This window comes from Homalodisca vitripennis, chromosome 1 (assembly GCF_021130785.1).
Source record: "Homalodisca vitripennis isolate AUS2020 chromosome 1, UT_GWSS_2.1, whole genome shotgun sequence".
Lineage (NCBI taxonomy): Eukaryota > Metazoa > Arthropoda > Insecta > Hemiptera > Cicadellidae > Homalodisca > Homalodisca vitripennis.
The window spans coordinates 111,530,384-111,545,288 of NC_060207.1; the positions used below are offsets into that span (position 1 = coordinate 111,530,384).

The 14,905-nt window shown below is 33.1% G+C and overlaps 2 protein-coding genes across 3 annotated transcripts in view; one reads left to right on the forward strand and one right to left on the reverse strand.

The window, feature by feature from the left end:
- Positions 1 to 1,991, reverse strand: part of LOC124369247 (methyltransferase-like protein 17, mitochondrial) — a 41,044-nt gene extending 39,053 nt beyond the window's left edge. Inside the window, exon 1 of the mRNA XM_046827139.1 lies at positions 1,663 to 1,991. Coding sequence (XP_046683095.1) covers positions 1,663 to 1,728 — 66 coding nt within the window. The 5' untranslated portion in view covers positions 1,729 to 1,991. The remainder of the gene's footprint in view (positions 1 to 1,662) is intronic.
- A 1,910-nt stretch (positions 1,992 to 3,901) lies between these two features.
- The window catches only part of LOC124369252 (xenotropic and polytropic retrovirus receptor 1-like), a 39,218-nt gene continuing 28,214 nt past the window's right edge, over positions 3,902 to 14,905 (forward strand). For both annotated transcript variants that reach the window (XM_046827149.1, XM_046827158.1), the window contains exons 1-3: positions 3,902 to 4,243; positions 11,531 to 11,684; positions 12,952 to 13,208. In XM_046827149.1, coding sequence (XP_046683105.1) covers positions 4,175 to 4,243; positions 11,531 to 11,684; positions 12,952 to 13,208 — 480 coding nt within the window. In that variant the 5' untranslated portion in view covers positions 3,902 to 4,174. The remainder of the gene's footprint in view (positions 4,244 to 11,530; positions 11,685 to 12,951; positions 13,209 to 14,905) is intronic.

Below are 14,905 nucleotides of genomic sequence, written 5' to 3' on the forward strand. Positions count from 1 at the left end.
AGAAAGATATAGATCTTGCTCAAGCCAACAAACAGATTTCCAATGTATTGGAACTAGTAAAGGAAAGGCGAAGCAAAGCAGAAGAGACATTCCAGGCTTTGTTCAGTGAGCTAAAAGTAAGCACTGACAAATTAGGTATCAAAGAGGAAACCCCCCGTACATGTCGCAAGCAAACTAATCGCTGCAATACTCCTTATACAAACGTGGAAGAATACTACCGGCGTGTAGTGTATATACCATACCTTGACGATTTCTGCTGTTCACTTCAGGAGCGTTTTAAAAACCACAGGGAAGTAATCGACTCACTACAGAATGTTCTTCCTGAGCACTGCATTAAAACGGAATTTTCATCCCTGGAACCTGCCCTGATGTTTTATGAAAAAGATCTATCTTTCAGAGATGAGGTACGAAGTGAATTTCTACTGTGGAAACAAAAGTGGAATCGTGAAGAAAAAGAAAGTTTGCCAAAAACTGCAATTTCTGCTCTTGAAAAATGTGATAAAGACTATTTCCCAAACATGTTTAATATTTTGAAATTGTTAGCGGTTTTACCCGTTTCAGTGGCTTCTGCAGAAAGGAGCTTTTCATCTCTCCGAAGACTTAAAACGTATCTGAGAAACACAACTTCGGAAAACAGGTTGAATGGTCTTGCACTTTTATCTATTCATAGAGACATTACCATAACTGATGAGGAAGTTTTAAAACAATTTTCACTGAAGTCTAGAAATTTGGATTTTGTTTTGTAAAATGACAATAAACAGTGTTTCATGAATACTTTTAGCTATATTTCATTTTCTTCCCTTGTAACAGTTCATAAAGTAGGCCTACAATAACTGGTTATTGTAGCTTGGAAGGCTGTTTGAGATTTTAGTTTTTTAACGATATAAATATTTGAATTGTGTGCATACTGAAATTACTATTTCTGATTTCATTAAGGTAAAATTAAAAAAAACTAAAATAACAATTCAATTGCTAAAATAAATATAGTATATAGTCAACATTTATTAGTTTCAAACTTATAATATTGTGGTGTGTTGTGTTTTAGATACGTAGGACAATATATTTCTTTGTATAACAACTATTTTAAACCAAAGATTTTAAAAATAGGACTTTATAGCCTCTATTATTTTCTATTTTAACAACTGAAAACTACCAAACTAGCAGACACTTAAGTTTTGAATTTTAATTTTATACAAAAATAATATACAAAGGATACAGGTCCTTCTATATAAACATAATAACGCTAAAATGGAAAAGTGAAACCTGCTCGAAAAGAAGGAAACTCGCCATGAAAAACTTAAAAATCTCTCCGAAAGAGTGATTTTCATTCTTTCCATTTTAGCGTTTATACATGCCAAAAACCTTAAACCTGTGTTTTTAAGACTTAAATTGGCAAAATTTTCCCGGGGGAGGGCCCCGGACCCCCCTTCTACTGGTGGGTATTCCATACCCCCCAGACCCCCCGGTATTTCAGCCCCCCCCCAAAATATTTTTCTATATACGCCACTGTGGTAGTAGCTTAAGAACTAGGTCAGGAATAGTTAATGGACCAGGTTAGGATTTGTGACAGATGTTCTTTCTAAGGATGGAGTCTATGGGCAGTTTCACACTGCTGAATTTACCAAGTGTAACTTAATTTCTTAATTACTGTAACTTACTCACATTTCTAAGATGTAATCTCCGAAATATACCAAATAGAATGTTAGAGTTAATATTTCTGCAAGCCATTGAACCTTGAGTTTACTGGCTTTTGGTCGAAATAACAAACGCAAGTTATCGAAATTTATGTTGAAGCTATGACTGACATTTGTCATTAAAAACCTATAGGTAATGGTTATTTAATATGAATTGATTCATTTTCACACCACATTTGAAATAAAAATCACAAAGTCAATAATTACTTTTAGTCAACAATGCAATCTACACTACGTTAGGTTAGGTTACTAATTCTAACCTAATAATTTAATGTAGTTCCAGTACCAAACAAGACAACAAATCATAGACAGACGGGGCAAGTAAGTCAGTGCTTCCTCAATCATGTTTCGTCAATGTCTAATATGATCAGTCTTTGATTACATTATATCATTCTATTATTGTTTTCCTTTTTTAATATATGTCATTATTTGGAACGATATTGTAACAAATGCTAAAATCTGCTTTCATTAAAAAGTGGGAAAAGCTTCTAAAATTGGCTTCCTTTAAAGAAGCCTTCCTTATCTTCTGTCCTGGTCCTGAGCCAAGAGAATGTGTGATTCTTACAAATAATCCGGGGCAGATTTTCAGCGATTGCCGATTAGGCTATGCCTTCTACCTGAGGTATTTATCTGAAATATAAATTTAAAGCTGTAGATATTGACATAACCTAATAAAGCGTCGTAGGCGGGTTTTGCGGCATAGAAAACTAAGTGTTTTCCTAGTTGTCAATTAAGGTGCTGTTTGTTTATTAGCTATTACGGCGGCTGGTAAAATAGCTGCTAGACAAGTCCGAAATAAGCCATTGGCTTACTGCTACAGGCGATGTTTTCAATATGATAAACCTGGCATTTCTGCCACACGGAGTAGCTTTTCAGTAGTATGTGGCATACTCTCCTAACCGCGTAACGAAGAAGTATCTACTAATCAAAGTGTTACGTACAAACCAGGGTTGGAGCGTAATCAGCATAACCTTACTTTTGCACAATTCCATATATCTCTAGTTGATTTGGCTGCCAAGCGCTCATCAAACAGCAAATGCATACATCAGTGTATATCGTCAGATGCAGTGATCGTCGGTAAAGTAGTGGCATCATGCAGCCCAAGAAATTTTTACGATAAGATGTTACGTGTGTGAGCTGAGAAGTTTAATCAGAAATGAAAAGTAACACCAAAGTGTTTAAGTCTACTATTTCTCGCAACCAGTTAGTTAAAAATATTAACAGGATGAAGCTGCCCAAGGCACTTTTCATTATTTGTATGAAACAAATAGCAGGAATGGTACTCGTATTTGCATTTTTGCAATTCACGATTTTCAGAGACATGGAAAAGTTCATCCCTTTGCAGCAGCTTTACGGGCCCGTGATTACGGGCAGTGATTAAGCCCGTATAAATAACCCCTAGGATAGTCAGCATATCTTTATTGTACAAAAAAAGGAAAATAACTGGATCCAGAACACTCCCGTGCAGCAGTCGGGTGTCGATCAGTCTCAGAGTTTACCATCCAAACAAATGCGGTTTGATCTACCAGCCAGATATGACTTATAGAGTGTACTGCAACTTTCCGTAACGGAAACTCAGCGAGTTGATAGAGAATGCCTTCGTTCCAGTACTTAACAAAGGCCTAGGTAACGTCCAGCAAAATTGCAACTGACCAAATATTAAGATTTATGTAATCTACGTGTACATGTACAGGCTGAAGTATTGTTTAGTGACCTCTTCGAAATCCAAACTGCACAGGTCGAATGAATTCTTATAGGTGTGGAAACAAACTGGTGAAGAGAAGCCTCTCAAATACCTTTGAGATAATTTTGAGTAGGGAGATTTGGTGGAAGTTTTCAGGGATCTGTAAGAAAAGTCTGATTCGATCGAGTGTTAAACCTATAGCCACTTGAAGCCACCTATAGACGTGTTCGTGCGCTAGACGAAGGAAACAGCGATTATGAGTATCATAAGGAAAACTGTTAAAACATTTCATATTGAGTTAACGCTGATGATAAACCAACATACTCAACATTTTAAGTTACATTGTATTTTTGTCTATTCTATAATTTAATCTGAGTAGCACGTGTTATGTTATTTATATTTATATACAATCCTTTGACAGAATGTTTAACAATCAGTTAGTCAAATACTTTCCTTACCCACAACAGCTGAAATTTTTTCATTTGTTAACAAAAAACAGATATTTTGTTGTAATAGTCTGGTACTGGTTCATGTCATAGAGTTTAAAAGTAAATTAAGTTTGGTTTGATTTGGATTGTTTGGTTTGTGGTTGTTTGGGATTCAATTATCATAAATTCAATTAAACAATGTTTGTTGAGACAGCTGCAATATGACTGTTGTAACTTGTAGTGTATATACAGGGAGTAACTGAATTAATGATAACGTTTTACTGAAAATCTTTTTTTGTTATATACGAAAACGAAGTTTGTTGGAGTAAAAGCTGTTAGTATTTATACTGATTTAAACCTCTGTCATTATGAAGTTTACTGAACATTTATCTGCACATATTACACCCGAATGGAGAAAACAATACATCAACTATGAGGTTAACTAGGCTACCCTACCTAATAAATTACTAAACTAGTTTAATCGTTAACTACTGGAATGCAGTAATAGAAATGGATAGTTTTATTCTAATTAATATAATTTGGCTGATTAAATAGAATACAATATGTGTCTTATTGGATTAATTTATGTTAGAAACTAGGGCAATGCAGTGCCTAGACATAAATTGTAATGGACCTAGGCTATATCTTTCACTTAAGTTTTATAAATAGGATTTATTATGATTTGATTATGCAAATGAAATACATGTTTTTAGATGAAATGGATTTAACGTAATGCAACATTAAATTTTGTATCCTCTTTCGATAAAAGCCAATTTTTTTTGCAAACTAGGCTATCTCGTAATAATCCTTGTGATTTATTGAAATGTATCTGCTATAAAACAGTACTTTTTGGTCGTTTTTTAGACCTTAGTAAAAACATTGTTTAATTATTTTTTCACCAATTATTGAAGATATAGCTGCAAGCAGCTACCACGGCAATCAAACCATTGGTAATTTATTTCTGATTAAACTACCGAACTATAAAGTTGAACCAAATTACATTTAGATATTTCAAATTATTAGTGTAGTTTTTATACCTAAAAAAGTAATAATAATCAAATGATTAGTCTAGACTAGTTAAAAACTATCTAGCCCTAATGTGTATTTATTAAAATAAAATATTAAATTTAATAAAACAAAGCAATGTCAAACATCCTAATACGCCTATTTTGAAGGATAAACATCTGACAGCGTAAGATGCAAATAACCCATGTTCATCACCATTGTACTTGTGGCTATTACTCAAATAGTACACAAATGATTTTACTTTAGTTGATTTACTAATTTTTAAAGTAATTTTGGGTGCAGTATAGTAAGCGGTCATCAAGAAAATCAAATCATAGATATTTATGATTGTTGAATCACTAATATTCATGAATCCTCAGTATAACTACTGAAACCAAATTATGTTATAGGTAGGTACTTTGGGATTATACCGACCACACCCAGACATGAATCGTTATTTCACATTTCGTTTCTACTGATTACTAGATTAGCGTAGAACAATATTTCGTCAATATAAAACAGGAATTGTCTTATCGCAAACACCTCCCCATCCTCAGACAGAGGTCAAAGTCGAGCGTCTAGTAGATAACGTGATTGCAGAGTCTCGCCGCCCGTTCAGCTGGTGCATCGCTTTGTTGTTGTACTTCCGTGTTTTACCTCTACATTTCTCCAAACACAAAAAATTCAACAAAAACAAACATTTACCAAACTAAACTTTTTATTAAAAAAAACACTCAAAACTTGTTTTTATTCTTGATCACATTCCGCCACCCAAAATGCGAGTGCCTCCGGCCATCAGCGCGGGCTTCGGCAGCACCTTCGGTGCTGCCCCGCGCTGATGTCGACGAAAGAAAAACATCCCTCGAGATAGTACCTATCAGTAAAATATCAAATTCTAGAGGGGCTAATCAGAAATATAAATTGAATTGTAATGGAAAGGCAATGATGTACCGTGCAAAATCACGTGATGCCGCGCGGCCTGCCGTAATCAGGATTCTCGAGAAAGATAAGATAACAGCGACAACAATACCGATCACAATACCTGGAAATGCTTGTAAGTTTGTAATTTTGTAATTGAAGAGTTGTTTTTTCGTTCTATCATGTTTGTTTCTATAAATTTCTATTTTTGTGTTCTTCATACTGGTGTGGTCGGTATAATCCCAAAGTACCTATAGGTATTCACATTACAGTGTAGTTAGGCTAGCCTGTTTTTATTTCTTAAAAAGTAATAATTTAATTATGAATAAAAAACTATTTAGGGTTAACCAGTGCTTGATAGTATTAAGGAAAAAAGTGAGACAAAAATTTATACCTGAATTATTTTTTATTGTAGAGACACATAAATTAGTCAAATTAGTGCATCCTGATCCTTAGTTAACCTAGTTTCTATTAAATGTGTATGCACCAGTAAAAGGTTATATATTTTATGAAGAAAAAACAAATTCAAAGGAAAACTCTACCCAGTGTTTGGTAACCAATAACTAGTGTTTGATTATAGTATTACCAGTGTTTGATAGTCTTCAAAATCACATTTGTAAAAGAAATTTACTTGCTAACAACAATAACAGGTTGTTAATTATTACTTTTAAAGTTAAAATGACTTTATACATTACTTATAAGATTTATAATTTTTTCAGTATGTAAAACTAACTGAAAAATTTATTCAATGAATAATAGGCAACTTAAATATTTATAGTTTCATATGTATGTTCTGAATTATTTTGAGGGAAGTTTATGTCAATAGCCTGTTTTATTATCCATCACTTTCACTCAATACTAGGGGATAAACGTCCGAATCAATATCATTAGCACAGCTATGTGACAATAAAAGACTAGTTCGTCATCGTCATCATCTTCATTGTCACTCTCTTCTATACCAAATACATCTGTGTTGTTTAAGAACCCATCTATAGTGGAAAGTTTTTACACTGATCACACTCGATCTAATATGCTCTGATTATTTCTACAGAATACCTTTACATGTCCAATTTTCTTCTTCATCAAAAACTAACGTTTTTTCTGGACATTTTCTGTGGCTTGTCTGGATTTTGTTCTTTTTTCGGGTAGGGTACGATAAGCGGACCCGGTTTTTTATATCGAAATTGGCAAACGATATTACTTAATCATAACTACCGATATAATCAATCGATATTGATTAATTATTTTGAACAAATAACTTAAATAATCTATATCAACAGCTGTAAACACTTTCAAATAATACACGTAAGGTAATATTTCAATTTTACATGTAAGTAACATTTGATTATTAAAAATGGCAGTCAATTTTAGAAAACTACACGACATTGCTTTGAAAGATGATAAGACATGTTTTACATGGCTTCAACATGTTGGACTCTTAACGAAAAATCCATTATGTGAAATTTGTGGGAAAGAAACAACTGTAACTGTGAGAGGAGCAAACATGGTCGTCTTCAGTTTTCCTAATTTTGCTTATAATAATTTGTTTAATCACTGTAAATATTAAATCCATATTTTAATTTCAAACATATGATTGTTATTGAGGACTATAGATACTTTTATATCGATTGATAGTCTAGGATTTGAGATGCGAATATTAGGTATCGATGATTACATTCTTCGATATAAAAAACCGGGTCCGCTTATCGTACCCTACCCCTTTTTTCTTCCCTTCCCTTCTTCCTTTCTGCTTTCTTCAATTCTTCTTGCTTTCTTCTTTCGCTTTTATTTCGTTCAAACTCTATCCATTCCTTACTTGTGACGTCTGCTGGCAGCTTCTCTTTTATCCTCTTTAAACATTCTTTTTTGTAGTTGGAGTTCTAGGCAAAAATATGTTTTTTTTTTTTAAAGGGTGAAGGAACATTCTCTCCTTCTGTTGTAGGTGACAGGACTTTGGCCAATGTTTCTTGGGTTGTGTAGGTGTAGATTTATGTCTGTGTGAAACAACAGCACTTCTAGGTCCAGGCTGCATAAGTAGGTTGTCGGGATCAGATCCACAGTTTGGTTATTGAACTGCATCACTGGTTGATGTTGCACTTGAAGAGGTTTTTACAGGAGTGGCAATTTACATTTTTACCACAAATGACACGGAGTTGGCATAAAAAATCCTTTCCCTTTTTCCATGCAACATATAAATCTTGTGAAGTTACACTTCCTTTCCATATTGGTGTAAAAGTATTATATGTCCCTTTGAACTCCTCCAATAGGTCATGATCAATACATTTTTCAAAAAAATGCAAGGCAGTTCTCATTCTTATGTAAAGGGATATCTCTTGACACATGTTCAGTATTACTTGAGTCCAAAGTGATTTCTTTAATAGCAGTTTCAGATGAAGTGACTTTTAACACGTCCACTTTTGAGTAGTCAACTGCATTGGCATCAAAAGGACTTAGTCCACACCTTCTGAAACCATTAGCCAATGTTTCTGGTTTTATCACTACGTTCAATGCTTGTTTCAAGATAAGTGCAAAGGAAAATTTGGTCAAGAGCTCTGCGCCTGTTGTTAAACGCCACTTGTGCACAGTTGCTGCCTGTTCATTTTTCACAGGCCCAAACACAGCCACATTGAGAGAGTTTATCACATGAGTACAATTGGGAGGGAGTGAAATTAGAGTAATGTTATTCTCTCTACAGAAACTACTCAAGTGGTATTTTAGATGAGAAGTGTGTCCATCGATAAACACAATAATAGGGAACTCAGACTTTTGTTCTTGCAACCACTTAAAGAAAACATTGACAAAATATTCAAAAAATACCTTCCCAGTTATCCAACCATTCTCAGACTTCGATAGAGCCCAATTATTGGGCACTTTCAATCGTTCTGCATTTGGTAATCTCTGTCCAGGAAATATTACAAGAATAGGTACAACATTACCACTTGCATATACGTTACACAGAACTGTTAAGTTCTCCTTGTCACTTCCTTCGTGTACCTTATATACATTTTTTGTCCTTTTATGCCAAGTACCTTCTCGCTTTTTGGACACAAGAAAAAAGAAGTCTCATCCGTGTTGAAAACCCATGCAGGGTCTGAAAACACATTGTACAAGTTATTTTCTTTCAGATGTTTGGTGATCTGAGAAAACCAACTTCTTATGAACTCTTATATTACTGAAGCTCTAACAGAGCTCAACTTCTCTGCTTTTCTTTCAGAGATTTCGGAGTGCCTTAGAAGGAACTGACTAAGCCATTTATTCCCTGAGGACCCATTGAGGAATTTATCGTGTAAGTGAAGATCTTTAGTGATCCGTTGCATAGAAGTGAGAAGGTCCAGTTTGTTGACAGGACATCCTCGAGCAGCTAAACTTTTTACCCAATTAGAAATAATTTCCTCAGCTTGAGTCCCAAGAAGAGGCTGTGGTCCCATTTTCCTATCTAGTGGTGCTTTACCAGATACCTTGTATGATAGAGTAGATTGTGTGATTCCAAAGCGCTTGCTGGCAGAATTGACGCTTTCACCCTTTTTAACAGCATCCAATGGAGGTCTTCATGTTTTTATGCACTTTGGTTTTTTTTGTGGCATCCAGGAAAAATAACATTTGTTCAGGTTCTTGTTGTTAGGCCTAGTAACATTGTTTACTACTAATTGAAATTTTACTTCTATATAAATTAATTAATTTTTAAAAGCTTCACAAACTAATTATGAAACCTTAGAAATCGTGTAATCTAGTGTTTGATAGTTACAATCAAACACTGGATTCAAGCACAATTCTACAATCCAGTGATTGATTCAGTTCCCTGTTTTTTGAGGTTAAGGTTAGATAATTGTGTTTTACACAGAATTGAAGAGAATTTAATGTACATTCTTTCTGTGTATACTTTATTACATTTCATTAATTATCAATTAAAATATCTATATATATATATATATATACACATTAAATTGTATAAATGGCAATAGCCTTATTTAATTTCAATAAACATTGAATCACAAAAAGTACTTGCTCCGCCGGGAGTCGAACCCGGATCTCTCACTTGCCGGGTGAATGTGCTACCATTACACCACAGAGCGCTTACTTTTTCCGATTCAATTATTTTGTATTTGGCCGTATCTCTCACATATGCGTTTTTAAATAAGCAAACTAACATATGATCGGAAGACGAAATACTTGTCAAACGACTTTTATTTACATTAAATTGTATAAATGGCAATAGCCTTATTTAATTTCAATAAACATTGAATCGCAAAAAGTATATATATAAAATACTTACCTCTTAGCCTTATTGAAGCTCTCGATGCTGACAACAACTTATTCCAACAATTCACACCAAAACTGCTTCCCTCCAAATACAGAATTAATTAGCTGGATAGGTTAAAAAAGAATTGGACTTTTTCACACCTCAAACGTATGATTAAATAACATATGAGCTTAGCAGAAAACAAAATATGTTTCGCCTATCAAATACTGGTGATTTACCCTAAGTTTATAAAACGTATAAAACAAAACAGTGTAACGTTTAGCTAGGCTATTTTTTTATTATTTTAAAAGATTATTTTAGACGAAAGATAAATGCGTCAAACACCATATGACAAATAACACATGTACATTTACCATGGTAACAGGTTACTGAAACGTAATACTTCTTTATTTTACTTTCGTAATTTTGTTATTGAAAAATAACAGTATATTTCCCATTTCTAGTTTCTATTACTCAAATACCATACATGATTTACCTTTGTTTGAATTAATTTGGAACAATAATATCCTACCTAATTATGTCATAGGCTTCTAAGATTGTATTAAACAATATTATTCTGTAAAATAAAAACAACTGGCAATTATTAATTATGATCAAATGTTTTTTATTCAATAGTGTAGGTATTTATTTTTATGTTATTTAATATATTTAAAAAAGCAGGGGGAGCACTTTAATAAGTAGTCTACATTCTATTCATTCATCAGTCGATTGTTATTATCAAACGATTATATTCTATCAACTCAGTTGTATCAGTTGGATTATATTATCCAACTTCAATATTATATAATAATTGTATTAACAAAAAAAATAATGCATTACAATTTGTAATAAGATAAATTTAACAATAATAATAAAACCCACTTTTGCCTAGACCTGTATAACAAATTTTCCAGCACAAATTATAATGGATAATATTTTGATTTTATAGCCTTCAGAAGCATGATATCAATCTCTGTATCTTACATTCTCTCTGTATCAACCAACTCTTCCATTGTAGTGCCTTATTCCATCGTCCAAAGCTAAACTTGTAATACATTGAAGCAGTGGTAGTGTAGAAAAATCCTGAATGCACAGATCTAGCCTGTGCTCATTTCTTTTTACTTAGAATAGCCAGAGGTTGAAAAAGATCCACATACATATGTTCTGATCTGGGATAAAATAAATTGTTCTGAAAGAGCTGGTTGAGTATTATGTTTTTGTTTGACGTTATTTTGTTATGTATAAGTAACCTGTGCCATTGATATTCAACAAATCTTTTTCACATTGCTAAACTGATCAAACTAGGTTATTTTGGTTATCAAAAGATATTTTGGTGAGTTTGAGACATAGACTAATGTTTGTAGAAAGTGAAGTATGTGTCAATGATTTAAGCAGTACTGCCAAGGCAAAAAGAAGTATTCAACAGGGATTTTTCAAGTTTTTATGAAAGAATTTTTTTCATAAAATGAAGTGTGTGCACTTTATGGAACAGTTTAGTAGAACTAGTAACAACAAATTTTACAAGATGTTTTGCCAAGTTTTCATGAGCAATGTTTTGTAGGAAATGAAATGTATGCTATATGCTGCTGTGGAACAAGCACCTTCAGCAGAGTTAGTTGAACCAGATGTTGTTACAAGATATTTTGCCAAGTTTGATGAACAATTTTTTCATTATTGTGACAAGGAGCTGGCGAAAATAAATACATTTTATTCAGGTGAGTTTTTGTAGCTTTGGAATGAAATCTCTTTGGAGTCTTAGATAAAAAAATTTGATTGGAAAGTGAGCGATGTGGTAAAAAATAATTTGTGACCATAAAAGCTTTTGACTTTGTTCCATGCATTATGTTTAAACTCTATAAAATATTAGTAACTTCTTATTCTGTTGTTTGGTTAAGTTACATCAAGGTAGTTTAAGATAGGCTTACAATGTTATTTTAATACATTATTAAATATTTGTACCTATTGTGGATTATTTCTGTTATTTTGTAATATACATAACTTAAACCCTGCTTAGTTATGTTCAAGGGGTTTTTTTTTTTTTTTTTTTTGTCAATCTAATGTCATACCGTGACAGCCAGGCATATGGCAGATAAGTGGTGAGTGCAGTAGGTGAGCGCACATCTTCCCCACTACAACATTTGTCAATGCCAAATTCAAGTAGTCAGTTTGCTCTGAGCTGCAGTCACATAAACGTGCCCACCTCTATTGATTCTCCCTCCTAGAACTTAGAAGTGACATGTGTTGTAGCAGAAAAGATGCGTAATCAACTACTGCACACACCACAGACATCCAAGTGTCCGGCCATCATGGCAAGAGATTGGAGGTTGAAACAAAAACGGCTCTTGTAATAAACTTTATTAGGCTGTAATCAGTCTGTAACTTTTAATTGCGTGATAATTATCATGTGTGATATTCAAGCAAATACATCCGTTGGTTAGAGTGAGGAATCTTTATTTTGCCTTTATTTTTGATAAGAGTTGAGGAAACCCCTCATTTTACTTATTCCTGAAAGGACCTTAAGATCTTTACGCTAGCATCCAGATGGATAGGGTTGGATAAGATACAACATATGTCACTTTGAGTTCAAGTTGCTTGGATCCAGATGGTGGGGGTCGCCTCTTTTGAGATCCCATAACAAGAAATAGCAGGTTCTATATATCAGTCATGTCACCTTGGAAGAATGGTATGCTAATTATTCTGTACCAGTTTTGCTCAGTCAAAGTGGGTAGAGGACAGTACTCCTTCATGTTAAGGCTCACAACAACAGGAATATACATGCACAATTATTCTAAACAATAAACTAGACCTATCGACCAGGTCTAGTTTATTGAAATATTTTCCCTAATAAATCAAGGTATCAGGGTAAAAATCTGAAAATAAGGCTTCCAGTGATATGTCATGAACAACAATATTCTTTACTGGCTAATGTGGCAAATTCTTGTAGGTACATAATCAAGTTATTTGTTCTCCACTTTGTTACAGAGAAGTTGGCAGAAGCAACAAGGAAATTTGGGAGTCTCAGGAATGAACTGAGTGAGGCTCAAGAAGATGAGTTTAGAGCTAAGGAAGGAATGTTTCGTCATCGACCAAAGATTTTACGCAAAAGAGATGTCCCAGCTCGAAAAATCCAAGAGCTCAAACTAGCTTTTAGTGAGTTCTATCTCAGCCTAATACTTTTACAAAATTACCAAAACCTCAATTTCACTGGATTTAGAAAAATTCTAAAAAAACACGACAAGGTAATTGGATTTTTCCTCTGTAATTACTACATGTGTATTAGAAATCGTAAGTCTGTATATCCAGCTGAGTAGGCACTGGCACCACTTACTATTAGTACAAACAACTCCGGCTACATAAAAACCGGAAACAACACTAAATAAAATTGTAATAAATAAATAAATGCATGCAAATGTGGTATGTCACTACTGTTAGAACTTGGGATAATTAGAACAAGGTTAGTTGTAGAGCAGTCTAATGATATGATTGAAGTTTTTTTTTTAGTCATATATTTATATCAGTTAACAATAAAGTAAAACTAATTTTTTACATATGATTTAGGTTCTTTTATGTAATTTGAAAAGTTTAGTAAATTTTGCTTATATATAAATGTTATATAATGCTCTCTCTCACTCTCGCTCACAATCAATTATAACAGAAATATCAACAATGAAAAACTATTAAAAATCAACAATAATTTTTTATGGTTCATCTAACCAAAAAACTACAAAAAATAAACAAATATAAATCAACAATAATATACAGTAAACCACTACCGATGAACAATAATATACAGTACATTTTAACAAAAATATCAACAATAACTATACATAATTTATGAAAATAAACAACACTATCTAAATCATTCTCACTAAACATATCACATCCAAAAGACTCAAATCTTAAATCATTTACTATATTTATAAAATAATTGGTAATAAAAATCTCATTTTCATGAACAGGCAAAATTACATTGCTAACATTGACCTTTTTCATTACATGCTTTCTTCTTTTTCATTATGCCCCTTACAACAGACCAGTACTTTTTTCTATCACAATTATTTCCCTCAATAGTGGAAGAATAATAATTTATTCTTGCCTCTCTGATTCTTTTTGTTATAAGCTTTTATAATCTAGAATACTGTTCTTTAATATTATGATCCAACTTATTCATAGAACATTTTTAAACATAGTGTTCTTCCTATTTATTAGTGAGGCCAATGAATTAGTTACCCATGGTTTACATTTTCTGTTTTTACTGTTTATCTTTCTTAATTTATATTATTTGTCAAGGCAAGAGTTTTATAAATGCAATAAACATTATTTACACCAGCAGTAGAATAAACTGCTTCCCAGTCAACTGTGCACAGCTATCTGCGCATTACTTCCTCATCAACAATTCTATAATACAAAGCAGTATTATTATTGGCTACCTTATGAATATTAGTGTGACCAGATAACTCAAAAGTTACAACAAAATGATCACTTATGTTCAGTGATCACTTTACAATACTACAATCAAAATGTATATTCATAGAATTTCTAAATAAATATGGTCAAGACAGTTTACAGAGTTATTACTAATTCTTGTCGGAAGGGTATCATAATTTTTAAGTCCATAAGCAGAAACTAAACGTAAATAATTTTGACCAGACCCTGTATTTTTTATTGTACATATATTTAAGTCATCAATAATTAAGGTTGGATCACATGAATTCTGCAGTATATTTTCAAAATCTACTTTAAATGCGTTGTAAGTAAATTTACAACACCTATAAATAGCATATAATGATATTTGTAAGAAAATTTTCAACTTTGAAGGAAATGTGGATAATTTCAGCCTGGGCAGTAATAGTAGCTGATAAGTGTTGCAGTCCAGAGATCAGGTACACAGTAATGCCTCCAGCCTGGTTGTTCAGTCCGGGCGGAACCAGCATAA